This window comes from Mytilus edulis, chromosome 7, assembly GCF_963676685.1.
Source record: "Mytilus edulis chromosome 7, xbMytEdul2.2, whole genome shotgun sequence".
In the NCBI taxonomy this organism is placed as follows: Eukaryota; Metazoa; Mollusca; class Bivalvia; order Mytilida; family Mytilidae; genus Mytilus; species Mytilus edulis.
Window position 1 is genome coordinate 73040943 of NC_092350.1, and position 16283 is coordinate 73057225.

At 31.9% G+C, this 16283-nt stretch overlaps 1 protein-coding gene across 1 annotated transcript in view; it reads right to left on the minus strand.

The window, feature by feature from the left end:
• LOC139482163 (uncharacterized) overlaps positions 1–16283 on the minus strand; it is an 80215-nt gene that overhangs the window by 20951 nt on the left and 42981 nt on the right. The window contains exons 32-42 of the mRNA XM_071265864.1: positions 15451–15682; positions 14962–15084; positions 12636–12823; positions 11158–11333; positions 8967–9220; positions 7938–8060; positions 6824–7032; positions 5788–5944; positions 2827–2990; positions 2355–2517; positions 484–797 (exon numbers count right to left, since the gene is read on the minus strand). Coding sequence (XP_071121965.1) covers positions 484–797; positions 2355–2517; positions 2827–2990; positions 5788–5944; positions 6824–7032; positions 7938–8060; positions 8967–9220; positions 11158–11333; positions 12636–12823; positions 14962–15084; positions 15451–15682 — 2103 coding nt within the window. The remainder of the gene's footprint in view (positions 1–483; positions 798–2354; positions 2518–2826; positions 2991–5787; positions 5945–6823; positions 7033–7937; positions 8061–8966; positions 9221–11157; positions 11334–12635; positions 12824–14961; positions 15085–15450; positions 15683–16283) is intronic.

The following is a 16283-nucleotide window of genomic DNA, read 5'->3' on the forward strand; positions in this document are numbered from 1 at the left end:
AAAGCCAATTATTTATAGAAAATACTCGAACTAAGAGAAATGTCATTGAAGGACATGCTTACGATTGCTTGGGAGATTATTTATATAACGAGAAAAAAATGAGGAAGCGAAATTTTCAATTTTGAAATTATTATAGTTTTTCATTATTTGTTGCATGTATTGGAAAGGTTAACATTAAGTACTTTTTTTTTACACAGAAGTGCAAAACAAATTAGTAAAGTGCTACACAAGAAATGCTTGTTATTTTAAGTGAAGCAAACTCCATGTTTTGCTGTAGAAAAGCATGATTATCAATAAGTTGGAATATGGATATACTTTGCCAACAGCACTTTAATATTTCGAATTATTTTTTTCTTCATTTGAACTTATCATAGAAGTTCAAGATGTGTGAAACCACTTATAGGGGGATAATGTTAATAACAGAGCTTTGTTCTATTTAATATGATGATTTCATGATAAACATAAACATAGGTAAAATCTTACCTCATCTATATCTGAACACGTCACACCATCTCCAATGAAACCTGTTGGGCATCCAAGACACAGGAAACCACCAGAACCAGTATTAACACATAAATCAAGACTGAAACAAGTCCCCTCTACATTACAGGGACAGTCTATATCGCTAGCACAACCAAGGCAAGCTCCTGAACCATCTCCGATTGAGTATGTTCCTGATTCGCAAGGGTTACAACGATCTTTGGATGTTGAACTATAATAACCTGCAGGACAGGATTTACAGCTGTCCTGTCCTGAAATGTCTTGATACGTCCCTTCAGTACACAAATTACAAAAGTCTGTAAAGAAAATAAGGTTTCATTTATTTGTGAAAAGTAAAATCACAAAAATACTGAACTCAGGGGAAAATCAATTCGGAAAGTCCATAATCACATGGCAAAATCAAATAACAAAACGCATCAAAAACGAATGGACAAGAACTGTCATATTCCTGACTTGGTACAGGCATTTTCAAATGTAGAAAATGGTGGATTGAACCTGGTTTTATAGCTAGCTAAACCTCTCACTTGTATGACAGTCGCATCAAATTCCATTATATTGTCACCGATGCGTGAACAAAACAAACAGACACAATAGGTAAAAATGTCAAAAATAGGGGTACAGCAGTCAACATTGTGTTATCATCTTAATCACTATAAAAACAAAAAATGTAACGAAGAAGCACAAAAAGGCATACATCAAATTAACATCCTCATTTTGATTATATTATACGATTTTATTTGTCTATGTAAAATGCACCCATAAAATTGCGCGTTTGAAATTCGCACAGGTAGACATGAAATAATTTTGTCGTTCAAAGTATGACGGGATGCATAAATACAGTCACGCAAAATAGATATAACAAAAACTAACTTACAGTTAAAGTAATAATAATGAATAAAATAATAGTGTGGTTCAAAGTATGACGGGATACATAAGTACAGAGTCACGTCAAATGTATATCACAAAAAAAGTTGGTTAACAGTAAAAGTAATATTAATAAATAAAACTATTTTGTCATTCAAAGTATGACTAGATACATAGGTACAGAGTCACATCATAAAATAATTTTGTCATTCAAAGTATGACAAGATACATAGGTACAGAATCACATCATAAAATAATTTTGTCGTTCAAAGTATGATGGGATACATAAGCACAGAGTTACGTCAAAAGGATATCTAAAAAAACAGACTTAACAGTAAAAGTTATATTAATAAAGACAAATAAAAGAATAATATAACACGTTATTAAGATGATACACAACGTTAGTACGCAAAATCTATACTTCAAGACCATCGTGTATTATTTGTGAAAGATTGAAACAGCCAAATCCAATGTTAGACTGCTTGTTTGTTTTCTTTTTTTCAGGACAAGAACTGATTAATTTAGAGTTCGAATTGGAACTTGTTGAAATATAACATATGCTTGAACTATGTACTTTTCTATATATACGAATGTATATGCTTTTTGCAAGTTTTAATTTTGAAACAATTATCAATAGTAGAGACCGTCTGTACAAAACACAAGTAATTTGCTCACCTGTTAAAATAAAAAGAAAAAATGTATTTGAAGTGCATTAAGAAATGTTGGAAACTTTGAATCTTGTATAGGCTATTTCTATTTTAAATAAAGTTAACTTGACACACCTAGTTGAAGAAGGTGTTTTACAATACTGATAAAAAACTGATAACGTTTTCACAAAATTATGTTCAAATCATAATGTCTACATGTTTGTACACAACAAACATGTTGGTCACAACAAACATATATACAGTACATTAAAAAACGAACATGCATGATATATGTGTAGTTGTTTCATGTGTCTACTCATAGATATGTAGAATACTACTGACCTGCAGTTCCATCTGAATAAGTTCCTGGTTCACAAATGTATCTTCGTCCGTCTCTACATGCATAACCAGATTCACATGTGGAACAAGTGTCTGGACAATTCGCGTCAGTACATTCTACATAGTGATTCTTAGGACATATGGTTGCATAGCCGTCTTTGCATATCTAAACGATATCAGAACTTAAGACATAATGGTGTTGCCAGTACCCAAGTACTGGTCTAAGTTTCAAAATAAAAATTTATACTCAATCACTGCTTAAGTTTCAATTCATCAATTTCATCCTGCTACTGAATATTAAGGTAAAACTACATAGGCAAAACTTTGAGATGCGTTCAATTTTAACTTTAAAGTAAAATAATAACCTATGATTATAAGCAATGTTATACTTAGAGTGACTGTGCAAATTACAAAATTTACGACTATACAAGATTGTACAAATTGTTACATTTCGGATTGATATTTCAACACTTACCCAACCCTTTGGACATGTTACGCATTCAGAGGCCGCTCCAAAGGAATGTTCAGTTGGAGACCGATCACATGTTATTGTATCATTTTCACATCTTCCACACATGTGAGCCTCACTGTCTCCAAGGCAGTAATATGAAGTATAACATCTTTCACATGATGTATCAACTACAAATATGACAATGTTTCTGTATATTTGAGAAAGTATGTAAGCAACTCAGTTATCACAATTTTGCGAACACTGGTCAACTAGAAAATTGCATAATCATTGGTGGCTCTAAAAGAAACCACTGTTTTTTTTATTATCGATATTGAAAATCAAAGTAAATAAACTCATCATAGATACCAGGATTAAATTATGTATTTAAGCCAGACGCGCGTTTCGTCTACAAAAAACTCATCGAATTCAAAAAAGTTAAAAAGGCGAAATAAAATACGAAGTTGAAGTGTAAAACGTTTTTGAAAACATCTTGGTGTTGACTTAACATTAGTCTGTCCGGTGTCAATATTTATATCTTCTGTAATCTTAATGTTTCTTGGCGAGAGAAATTGATATAAGAAGGTATTACTCACCCACCCTTTACGTTTATGTCACTGATAGAGCACAAGGAAACGATAAAATTAAACTCAGGGAATTACTAAAATAATTGTTTACTCGTGAATAAACTCGTCATAGATACCAGGACTAAATTTTGTATACACATCAGACGTGCGTTTCGTCTACAAAAGACTCATCAGTGACGCTCAAATCCAAAACATTTAAAAGGCCCAATAAAGTACGAAGTTGAAAAGCGTTGAGGACCAAATTCCTAAAAGACAGAAAAATGAGTTCCTTCCTCTGATGGGTTTATGATTTTTAATACTGTTCTTCAACAAGTATTAATGGATTCAGTCGAATGCTATATGAGACGTAATGAAAGTTCTGAGGTATGTTGTTTCTATGTTTTGGTTAGACGCACATTCAACATTCAATTGTAGCTTTCTTACCTCACCTTGCTTTTCCTATCACGATTATATTGATAAAGTGTTTAATCACTCTTGACTGTATTCTCTTTATTAAGGTGATACACTTTCACTAAAATTAATTTGGCTCGTTTAATTTTCATTAAATTTTGTAAAATTATTTACTTTCACCTTTTAACAAATATATAAAAATTAAAAAAAAATTGAACCAACCGTTTTGTCAGAAAAATTACACTGGTTATATAGCAGTTTGAAAAACACTTATTTTGATAATTGAAAAGCTTGATATTCCCTTAACAACACAAAGTAATTAAAACATTTTGCTGATTTTACAGAGTTATCTCCCTGTAGTGTTAGGTACCACCTTAAGTACCGTTGTTTTTGACAATGTCGTTTTCAGTTTTTCATAGACTTATGAGTTTTGAAGATCCCTAAGTATTTTCTCCCTCCCTGTTATACGACTTTATGCTGTAAGATCCGTATTTTGACGCCGATTTCCAATTTGTTTTTGTTATTTCTTTTTAAAAGTTAATAGTGTACCTGTTGGTAGCAGCACTGTTGCAAGCTTTAACTAAATGATTTGTTTTGTCAATTTCAATCATCCAAAATTGTCACACAAATTCATAACATATTATACAGGGGTATCAATAAGAGAATCCCAAAATCACAAGAAATAAAAATACGTGTTACAGTTGTAAACTCTTGTAACAAAGTTTTAGATTTTAACGAGAGAAATTTATGTATTACTGAAAAATTATTACACCAAGGTTTTCGATATCACAAACTAGTCAAAACATTTACTAAATTTTATCATCGGTATAAGGACATCATTCGTAAATATAGCTCAACATGCAGACTTCTTATACGTTCAGGTATTTCACATCCAATTTTTTATGGAAATATTCTTTATAAAGCACAAAGGTGTCAGTATTCACCTCAAAAACTAACAAAACCTTTGAATAGACTTATTAAGAAGGGATATAGTTACGATACTGTTGTCAGGTCATTAAAGATTGCATATTTTGGCGTTAATATTGATTCACTTATAGGGTCTTTGCATCGGAACTAAACACATTTATTAAAAAACCAGTTGTTGGCATGACACGGGTTATGTTCTTCTCATATATGTTATGATGGTATTATACTAAACCCCTAACGGGAAGGATTGTGCCTGATGTTCATATGATGAAATCATAATCTTTCAGTCAGTTTAATTGAAGTCTGGAGCTGGCATGTCAGTTAACTGCTAGTAGTCTGTTGTTATTTATGTATTATTGTCATTTTGTTTATTTTCTTTGGTTACATCTTCTGACATCAGACTCGGACCTCTCTTGAACTGAATTTTAATGTGCGTATTGTTATGCGTTTACTTTTCTACATTGGCTAGAGGTATAGGGGGAGGGTTGAGATCTCACAAACATGTTTAACCCCGCCGCATTTTTGCGCCTGTCCAAAGTCAGGAGCCTCTGGCCTTTGTTAGTCTTGTATTATTTTAATTTTAGTTTCTTGTGTACAATTTGGAAATTAGTATGGCGTTCATTATCACTGAACTAGTATTTATTTGTTTAGGGGCCAGCTGAAGGACGCCTCCGGGTGCGGGAATTTTTCGCTACATTGAAGACCTGTTGGTGACCTTCTGCTGTTGTTTTTTTTCTATGGTCGGGTTGTTGTCTCTTTGGCACATTCCCAATTTTCATTCTCAATCTTATCTTGTAAGTCTAGAAAAAAACATCTTAAAAAAAGCTAATTGTAAATTCATAGACATATACTCTTGTTTATTTATAATTATAAGGAAAAATGTTTGAAATTGTTGGCATGTTGACCCTTTGATGGTTCGACTATTTACAGATTTTTGGTTATTTTTCATTGACGTTACACATTTTTAATCGAAGTAATACAAGTATCTGTAGTCCAGATCGATGGATCATATTACGATGCAGTTAAACAGTCAATTTGCAAAAACCATCATTTGTTGGTGACAAATTAAAACATAAACACATACAATGGTATTGTTCGGCTTGTGTGCATCCTGATAGTTCCAGTCTAAGCGCTGCACTCCCTGTCCAGTTTCGGGGGTTGATTCTCACATACTGCCCGAGAATAGGAGGCGACAAAACTAATGTCTTGACAGTATTTTGGTCATTGTTTCCAAGAAAGATCTGAAAATATTCAGAATGGAAACGGTTTCAAATATGTTTTGGTGGTTATGCAGTATTGGTATCTCTGTATAATAATCAATATACGGAAACAATGGAAAATATTGTTTCCTGTCCGAATTCAAATATACAAGTTTAAATGAATATTAACGACCAACTAATTTCCGAAGTTTCATTCCTTATAGCTTACCATATAATTTTGATTCTTACAATATCATCCCTTCTGCTCTTCTAAATAAAATAGAAGAAGTTTAATCACTCCGCATTTTTGCGCATGTCTGAAGACAGGAACCTCTCAAGCCTTTGTTTCAGTCTTGTGTTTATTTGTTAAAATTTTCATGTCATTTATATGTTTCGGAGTTTTTAAAATGTGTTGTCCCTCATGTCAATTTCACTGAACTATTTACATTATTGTTTTTGAGCAAACGGAAGCCGGCCTCTGTGTGCAGGATTTTCGCGCTGCGTTGAAGACCCATAGGAGGTTTTTTTTGTGTTTTTTTATGGGACTGTTGTCTCTTTGACACATGTCCTTTTTCTTTTCATATTCTAAACAAAGTATTCAATTAAATGAGAAATAACAAGAATGTGTCTATAGTACACGGATGCCCTACTCGCACTGTCATTTTCTATTTTCAATGGACTGTCAAAAATGAGATAAAAACTCAAATTTTGCATTAAAATTAGAAAGATCATATCAAAGGGAACATGTGTAAGAAGTTTCAAATTGATGGGACTTCATCAAAAACTACCTGCATGGACCAAAAACTTTAACCTGAAGCGGGACAGACGGACGCCCGAACTTACGAACGGATGGACGGACGAACAAACGCACGAACGAACAATAAATGGGACAAAAAACAAGGTAAACAATACCATACTTACATATTCCCCCGAATCATCATGGTACAAAGTCCACACAGAACCATCATTAGAAAAGGTAATCTGAAATGATTCTACCCAGTTCGGTTCATCTTGTTGACCTTGTAAATGGACTTTCGTAATCTTATACGCATCTTCCAAATTGACTTGAATATATGGGGCCATATCCGTATCATCAGCTACCCAACCGCCTGTCAGTGGTCCATATATAGCTAAATGTTTAAAGTAACAAAATGCAATTGTATAGTAGTGTATTTTGCATACTAAAAAGGAAAATCACAAAAATACTGAACCCCGAAGAACATTCAATCGAAAAGTCCATGGCAAATTCAAATGACAAAACACATAAAAAAACGAATGGACAACAACTGTCATATTCCTGGCTTGGTACAGGCATTTTCAAATGTAGAAAATGGTGGATTGAACCTGGTTTTATAGCGCTAAACCTCTCTCTTGTACAACAGTCTCATCAAATTCCGTTATATTTACAACGATGCGTGAACAAATCAGTCATGATAAATAAAATAGTCAAAATATGGGTAATGCAGTCATCACTGTGATACAATTTTAAAAGAAACAATTTTACAAAAAAGCACAAAAGCATCTATCAAATTAAAAACACATTCATTGCTAATCGTATATAAATATACAAAGTACCTTTTAGAAATATCATCTAATAACTAGTTTCAATGTGACTGCATGCTATCCATATATGTAACAATCTTAATAAAGAATAGTCAAATGTTATGAATGTCAAACCTATAAAACGTTAAGAGTATAAATCACGCCTAAATTGAAGGTCTATATTACGTAAAGACAAGTTTTCAGTTAATCATTTTACCTTCATTTTAGATAAAGGAAGTTTTATATAATTTTTTTTACTCAGATCATGTCAATACTTGATATTTGTTAAACAAATAAAGATTATAAAGATGATTTTATAGTTTTTAATAGAATGATTTCATTATTGAACACATGCTTTTAAAAGAAAGGAAGAAAAAAAAAACCAGTTAGAGATAAATTGATTTGATATAATTTTGACGATTTTTACAAGATAGAAACCAAAACATTTCAATAAACTTATTTAAAGTGGAGCTGAAAATGAAAGAAATCTTACGTGCTGAAGCATTTAGCCAAAGGCGAGCTCTTTCTGGCTGAGAAAGGTAATTTCGAGATGAAGATGCAGTAATAAGCTCATCCCGAACAATTCCATTTGATAATCCAATGTCATCCAAACATTCTATGTTAAAATAAAATGTAAATTACAAGTTTCAAATAGGAACTCTCACTCTAACTACTAGTCAGAAATATACAGCTAATTCAAATATCATTCAAACATTGGTGATAAATAAATTCAGGCGAAAAGCTTAAACATTGCAAATTGTTTTTATATATCTATAGTACATTTTAAATTAATCTAATCTTGAAATAGCACTAAACCTTGCCACAATCTCATATAAATAATGTTCCGAAACGCTGCACGGTTGTTAACGTTGGTATATTTAAACATAATTTAAAATACAGTAACCGATATAAGACTTTATATTGACTTGACGCCATGGCAAAAAAAAAAACAACAAAAAAACAACAAAAACAGTTTATATTACACAATATAGAAAAAACAAAGACTAAGCAGCACGCAAATTATGATGCACTAAAAACCTTACTGCTAGAATTGAATTCTCAGACACGTGCACTGTATAAGATTATGTATTATTATTGTGTTGGTCTTCATATTTTTGTTATCAATTTTACTGTTAATGCTCTCTCACTCCTTTACATATCATGCCATGTATTTTTGTCATGCCTGACCAATGTCAAAAAGTCAATTGTTTTATATTGTTACATCTTAATGTTTGCGCATACATGTTTGATTTTTGTAAAACTCTATAATGTAATGGGAAAAAAGGAAATAATAACGATGTCGTTTGCTCTCTGTCAAAATTAGCAAATATAAGATTTTTACTAAAGAAATATAAGAATTAGAAAAATGATTTAAATTTAGGTAATTAAAACTGTTATGATCAAAGCGCAACTTATTGATCTAATAGAGACAGCTCGTGCGTCTGTCGTACTAGCAAATAAGCTTAATATCTTTAATGAGTTTTTATTCATATGATAGTCACCGCATTTTACTTATACTTACGGAAATCAACAGTCCAATATCCCGGCACTCTGAGAAAAAACTCTCCTGTTGTGTTATTAACGCTGAATGTAAAGTTGGTCCTTTCAAACTGTTCATTGAGGAGACACGTATTACTGATATTTACTGTGATATTGATGGCACTGCCTCTTGGTGGGATACCTTCATCAATAACTGCCAATGTAACTGTCAGCTCTGTGGTGGCGTTATATATTTCTCTTCTGATATCCAGCGATTCATCATAGTTTATGACTGGACTGGTTTAAATGAACATAGCATATTTGAGTCTAATTGATATTAAGCAGTAAACAATCAATTGTATAGAAGGAGTTTCAGTGATATGAACCCTCTTTACCCTATTTAGTAAGCAGTTAAATTTTATTTGTCCCTTGTGTTCTTCGTAAATAATAGATCATACATCATAGCTTGTATTATTAAATAAATTTGATGAGGGTGAAATATCTTTCTTAAACACGTACAATTTTAAATGGATAAATACAGAACAAAGCTTTTTAATATATATACGACCATAATGTCTGTATATTGATGGATGACCATGAATATCAAATATATGGTGTTCTTTATAAATTGACTGTTTGCAAACATACGAATTATTCGAAATACTAAGGATTTTCTCATCCCAGGCATAGATTACCTTAGCCGTATTTGGCAACTCTTTTTGGAATATTGGGTCATCGATGCTCTTTAATTTTATACTTTTTTGGCTTTGTAGCTATTTTGGCCTGAGTGTCATTAGTGCGCCTTATGTAGACGATACACACTTCTGGTATATCAAATTATACCCACGGGGGTATCAACAGCCCAGTAGTGAGCGCTTCGGTGTTGAAATGAATATCAATTATATGGTCATCTTTAAAAATTAAATGTTTGCAAAAGTATGAATTATTCGAAAAACTAACAATTTTCCTATCCATGTATAGATTACATTTGCCATATTTGGCACAGTTTTTTTGGGGAATTTTAGGTCCTCAATGCTCTAACTTTGCACTTGATCGGCTTTCTAACTATTATGAGCTGAGCATCACTAATGAATCTTTTGTAGACGAAACGCGCGTTTGGCGTATCAAATTATAAGCGTGGTAACTAGTAAGTCTGGTATAGTATATTGTAAGATGTAGCAGCAGTTTATCTATTTTCGTAACTCACTTGACCGTTTCTAATACACAAAATTACAAAAAAAGAGATAATTGTATACAACTAAAAACGAAGCAAGACTTAAGGTAGATCATAAGTAAATGTTTTTTGAGACAGAATTTTCTTATAATTTGACAAAATGAAGATTTTCCTATGCTGTTTTCAAAAATATAATAAAAAGTATGGGTCACCGTGCTATTTATCAAGCTATGAGTCGTTGAAAATTGCCTAAATTTGGTTAGTTTGTTCATGAAAAAACACATAACAGTGAATAAAAAAAATTCTATGAGATAGAATTTTGAAAAAAAATTGTGAGAAGATAGGTTTTATAATATGTTTTAAGAAAAGAAAAAGAAAACATGGTGTCACCGAAATTGTTTTCTTGCCACAAGTAAAAATAAAAAAATTCCCTATTAGCCCAGTATTAATTTTGTGCTAAAAGAGTTATCTCCCCTTAAATGGCTCATTTGAAAAAAAATGATTTTAAAAACCAAAAAGGTTGATATTTGTTAAAATATTTTGAATAATACAATAAATTAGCAAGTTTTCTTTATATAAATAAACAGTCTAACCATTAAATTGCAAATCTGTTTCCAAATTTGCTGATTTGGGCAAATAACTAGACCGATTTTGTACTGTGATTGTACAATCCAAGATGGCGGTATACCATGAATCTACCTTAAGGCAAGGCCGAAAAAGCTATACATGGATCAATCGTAACGCGAATATGTTTATATAGCAGGTGGTGTTGATGGCAGGTTTATGCATTTGTCCTAAACGTTTCTAGAGTTTTTCTAGAACTTTCTTACATTTAACATTGGCAACTTTTTTTAATTTAAAAAGTATGAAAAAGTAACAAGGATTTTGTAAGGTGTCAAATTTGGCTTTTGAAACTATATTGGAAAGAAAAGCAGGGGTTAGTTAGCTGGCAAGATTTTATTAGCTCTACATAGATAAAACCAGAGGATTCCGAATATCTGACAAAGAAAACACAAAAACAAGAGGATCGAACATCCTTAATAGTTAAATTAATAATCACCTTTCAGTATGTACTAATGACACATAGAAGAGAAATTGTCCATTGACACCACTGTCTAGATCAGAACTATTTACAGTCAACAAAGGAGGAATCTGTAGGAGAGGTTGTGGTGTAATAAATACGTCCTCTGTTAGAGAAAGTAATGGACAATGATCATTGAAGTCTGTTACAACAATCTGAAAAAAGTCAGAAATAAAAATATAACGACATACAATCCTATTTTTGTGTGTTTCTATCATTTCTTAACATTGATAACAATATATTTCAGATAGATCTGATCCGTTATTTTTGATTTGCATACAAAAGTTTAATCTTATTTGCCATTAATTGACTTCACATCGTCTAGCTTAGATGATCTATAAAAATCAATCTTGTTGTGCGTGTCGTGATTTGTTAATACGCAAACCTGAAACAAAATTGGCTTGAAAAAATTAAAGCAAACAAGCACACATTAGTGTACATGACTTGGAGTTGTGTGGGTGCTACGTTATTTTCGTATACACCAAAACGGGGACTTGGTTATTTTAGATATTATCATGGTGTTAATCCGTAATTCCTTCATAACAACCTGAAAAAATTCAACCAAACTTACACAAATGTATTACATGACACAAGTTTCATCTGTGTTTGTGTTGTCTCTGCGATTGTTGAGGTCTTCGTACCAAAACAAGGACTTTAGATTATATCATATGGAAACGACGAGCGACACTTATCTTATTTGAACCCCGCTATATATTAGATAATTAACGGATACAATAAGTCTGCTTTTATGTGTGGATGTATTCAATCAATTCTTTTTACACTATTGGTTGCTATGTTCAAAGGTCTTAACGTTTGTCTTTCCTAAACTTCGAGTATTCCCAATGACATTAAATCCAGAAGGACTACGATTACCGTTCCAAGTTGGTTCGTCTCAAATAATAATAACATACAAACTAAAATATAGCTTTTGCCCCATAACAATGATAAATTTCAGAACATGCTTAAATTGGATGAATATTTCAATACATTGTTGTCTGGTTTAAGTCTGGTTTCTATCTTCTCTAACTTCCATTGAGAGACTGTTTTATTGTTTAAGGTAGTACCCAACACTTTAACTAAAATTAATTTGGATCGTTTAATTTTCTTAAAATTTTGACAAATTATTTACTTTGACCCTTTTACAATATAAAAATTTAAAAAAAATTGAACCAACCGTTTTATCAGAAAAATTACACTGGTTATATAGCAGTTTGACAAACACTTAAAAAAAGCTTAATATTCCCTTACCAACACAACGTAATTAAAACGTTTAGCTGATTTTACAGAGTTATCTCCCTCTAGTGTTAGGTACCACCTTAAATACGCAAATATCCTTAAATCCACATCTTTACTCTCTAAATATTATTTTGCTTGATTATTGGTTAATTGGTGAATACATTAGGACTGTTTATCATATTGTGGTTTCAGAGTCCTTCAGAAACTATAAAGTGTTTTACCTTTACAACTAAGGAACCCTCGAGATTTGTACCCTGGTCTATTATATTCATTTCCAAAATGTATTCTGTGGCTACTTCAAAGTCTAAGAAAGTACTTAAGGCAAGTAACACAGTTGATGTAGATATTGTAAAAGATTCTGCTCCAGGTGTATTTGGTTCTGGTAATAGAACATTTGTGCCTGAACACTCTGCAATGAAAAATATTTCATTCTTGATAACATTAACGGTACCCATTTCCCTGCACCAGTTGCATTTCGACAATACATGTCTCTTCAGTGATGCTCGTGGCCAAAATATTTGAAATCAAAAAGGTCCAAAAAGTATAGCCAAATCCGGGAAAGGAATCAGAGCTTTGCATGAGGGAGATACATTCCTTAATTTATTATAATTTCTAACATTTTGTAACAGCAAATTTAAATGACACAAACATTCGTATTTTCATGCCATGTATGTGACTACGAAAGTTTATATCTGGATTTCCATTCTTAATATCATTCAACTCTTAGAAAAACGAAAATTAATCAAATCTATGACAACGAGTATTGGAATCCCGTTTTTTTTTTTATCACATTATACATTATTAAAAAAAAACTACTATTGATTTTTTAATTCGATTTGAAGTATTAGTAATCTGCAAAATATATTGCTAACACAAAATACAGTAGGTGGGTATACATGGCACACATACGATTGAGACATTTATATAGACAAAAAAAAACAAACAAATATGCAACAATAAGAGGTCACATTATGGGTTTTAACCTTGAACAAACCCATCCTGTAAAGTGTGTCATTATAATTCACGAAAACCCTAACGTGAAACTATTAGAAAGAAAAAAAGAAACGGCATAATTTATACTACATCTTACGATCACTGAAGACTGAAATCTGGTGCAGCAAAACAGTATTGATCCCGACGTTCACTTTATAAGAATACGCACCGAACTACATGTTTGCAACTTTAAGTGGATGCTTCTGTAGATCCTAATGAGTGATGATTGAAATTCGTAGGACTCATTTTATTGGTGCCACTCAGTTTGTTTGATGTACCAGGGATTTCAATTCTCTCTCGTATTTGTGCTGCCTCAAAATTCTTAATTGAACATCAGTTAACTAATTAAGTCTTTCCACTTTTCTGTGGAAAGACTTATTGTTTTTCTTCTGATTATTATTTTTTTTTCCGCCAAATTTTGTTCTTGCGATAAATGTTTGTTTCGCAATATGTCGCTTAGATATTTCTCATATTGTATCGTATAGTTTATGCGCTTTTAAATTTCACCCTGCTAAGACGAACCATTTTCTTTGTAAGAGTTATCTCCCTATTCACTGTTTATCATCTGTGTGCATCTCCTTCGTAACAAAAACAGATATCGACAAAATTCTTTTTACAAATTGTTCGTTACATCCTCAGGATTTTTTGGCGTATTTGGATCGAAGCGATTCGATGAAATTTTATAGGAGTTATCTACCTTTACAAAATAAATTTGTCCGTATGTTTATATAACTCATGAACAGTTAACCGTATAACCCTGGAATGTTTTTATTTGAGTCCCCTAGATCCTAACTTAGAAAATGAGGTCAAGGTCAAAGGTCAAGGTCAAGTTCTCAATTGTGACTTTTGCTTGTTTTTGCCTTTTCTCTGACACTTTGAGAGATACATATAAAAGAACAAGTGTAAAATGTCAGCTTTATTGTAATGAAGATATGCTACATTTAGTCTTATACAATTAAATGGCATCTTATAGGAGTTGGTGCCCCTGAAATGTCTTGATATGAGGTTATTTGATTATAACTTCAATTAAGTTCATCATAAAGACATTTGACCTTATACAAAAGATTAAGTGACAAATGACCTTGAAAAATGGCTACCGGAAGTGACCTTCAGAAAACTGGAAGTAGCCTTTTTTGCAATTTTTTCGTATAAAAGTACTCAGAATCCATATATTTTGTCATATAGAAACATAAAATGATTACTGAAGACTAAATATGACTTCAAACAAACCGGAAGTGACCATTTATCTCCCTTTCTAAATACAAAAGTATATAGAAACTATATATTTTTGGAATCAGTGTGAGAGAAGCTATCATATGAGACCGGTTGTGACATTTATTTCACCAAAAGTAGCATAGTATCTCCCTTATATCACTCTAAAAGAGAATTAAACCATCATTTATCGCATCAGTATGAAGAAACTACCTTCTTATCCAAATTTCTTTGGTGTGGAAAGACTTTCAATTGTTATCTGAACAATTGGTTTTTAATTTTGTTTTTATTTTCTTTTTATAATAATGTAATGAATTACTAGTATAGCAGTTTAGCCCTTACCTACGAATGATATGTTGGTACCAAACAGATGAATGTACGAATATGTTGGTGGAGCTGCTGTAGTTCCTATATTTTTATTTGCTGTAGTGTCTTCTTTTAGGGTGAAATGTCTTGCTTCATTTCCTAGAACCAAAACAAACATATAAGTGTGAGTAATTCAAATATTCTGGAAGTGCCAGCTTCCTACAATGTAAATATTCCAATCAGTTGTTTTCCACCAAAATATTATAACGTTAGACGTCATTCAGTCCCTTTTCTATCTTTGATTGTTGACTTATTGGAATCATTGGAAATAGTATATGTTACAAGTACGTTTCAATATATTTTTTTAAGTTCTGATGTGAAAATGAACACATGGGTTAAATCATCTTTTTTGAGTTAGAAGACCATAGTCAAGATTATTGGCAAATGTAATGCAATGAGTGAATTTATGTAGATATGATTCATTTATTTATACAAATAAAAGTATGTAAGTTAATTCAAAATTACCTGCAAAAAGATCTAATGTAAACGTCGGTCCTACTTCGAAAATATCCCACAAAGGAAACGTTCCAACTATTCCATTCAAGTTTAGATTTTCCGATGCATAAAATTTGTAATGAAAAGGAGGAATGTCATTTTCATGAACAGAAAGGTAAACATTCTCTAAATGAATCAGTAACTCCGAAGAGCAAGCCATTCTTTCAACATGAAAAATCTCAAATAAGTATGTTTCTCCCACCTAAAATGATAATAATTTCTTTACAAAAGCTAATAGATCCAAACAATAAAATAAAACAACAAACGTAAACTGTCCAAAGATATTGGATTTTATATATTTAAGAAGAGAGTTGCGATTACAATTATCAGAATATATCGTTGGGTGTCTAAACTTTAAAGGGGCACTAGCTACGAGATATATAAAAAATCTAATATACTTTTTTTTGCTCAATCATAAACAGAAATAGTGAAATAATAATTTGCCTTTATCAGCTGAAATGGTTCAATTTTGTCAAATTAAGCTAATAAATATTGATAGTGAATTATTCTGACTTATAAGTTCTGATGTGAAAATGAACACATGGGTTAAATCATCTTTTTTGTGTTAGAAGACCATAGTCAAGATCATTGGCAAATAACTACAGCACTACAGCAATAACGATTCGACCTCATTAAATTCTTATTCATGTGAACTCCATTTAACCCCGCAGAAAGAGATAGAATAATGCATGCATTGTCCGTGTATAGGTATTTAAAGTAAAAGAATGTCAACATTGAAAGTGAAACAAAGCTAAGTAATTTGATTAACTGATTCGATCCACACACAATTATTCTTTTAAAAG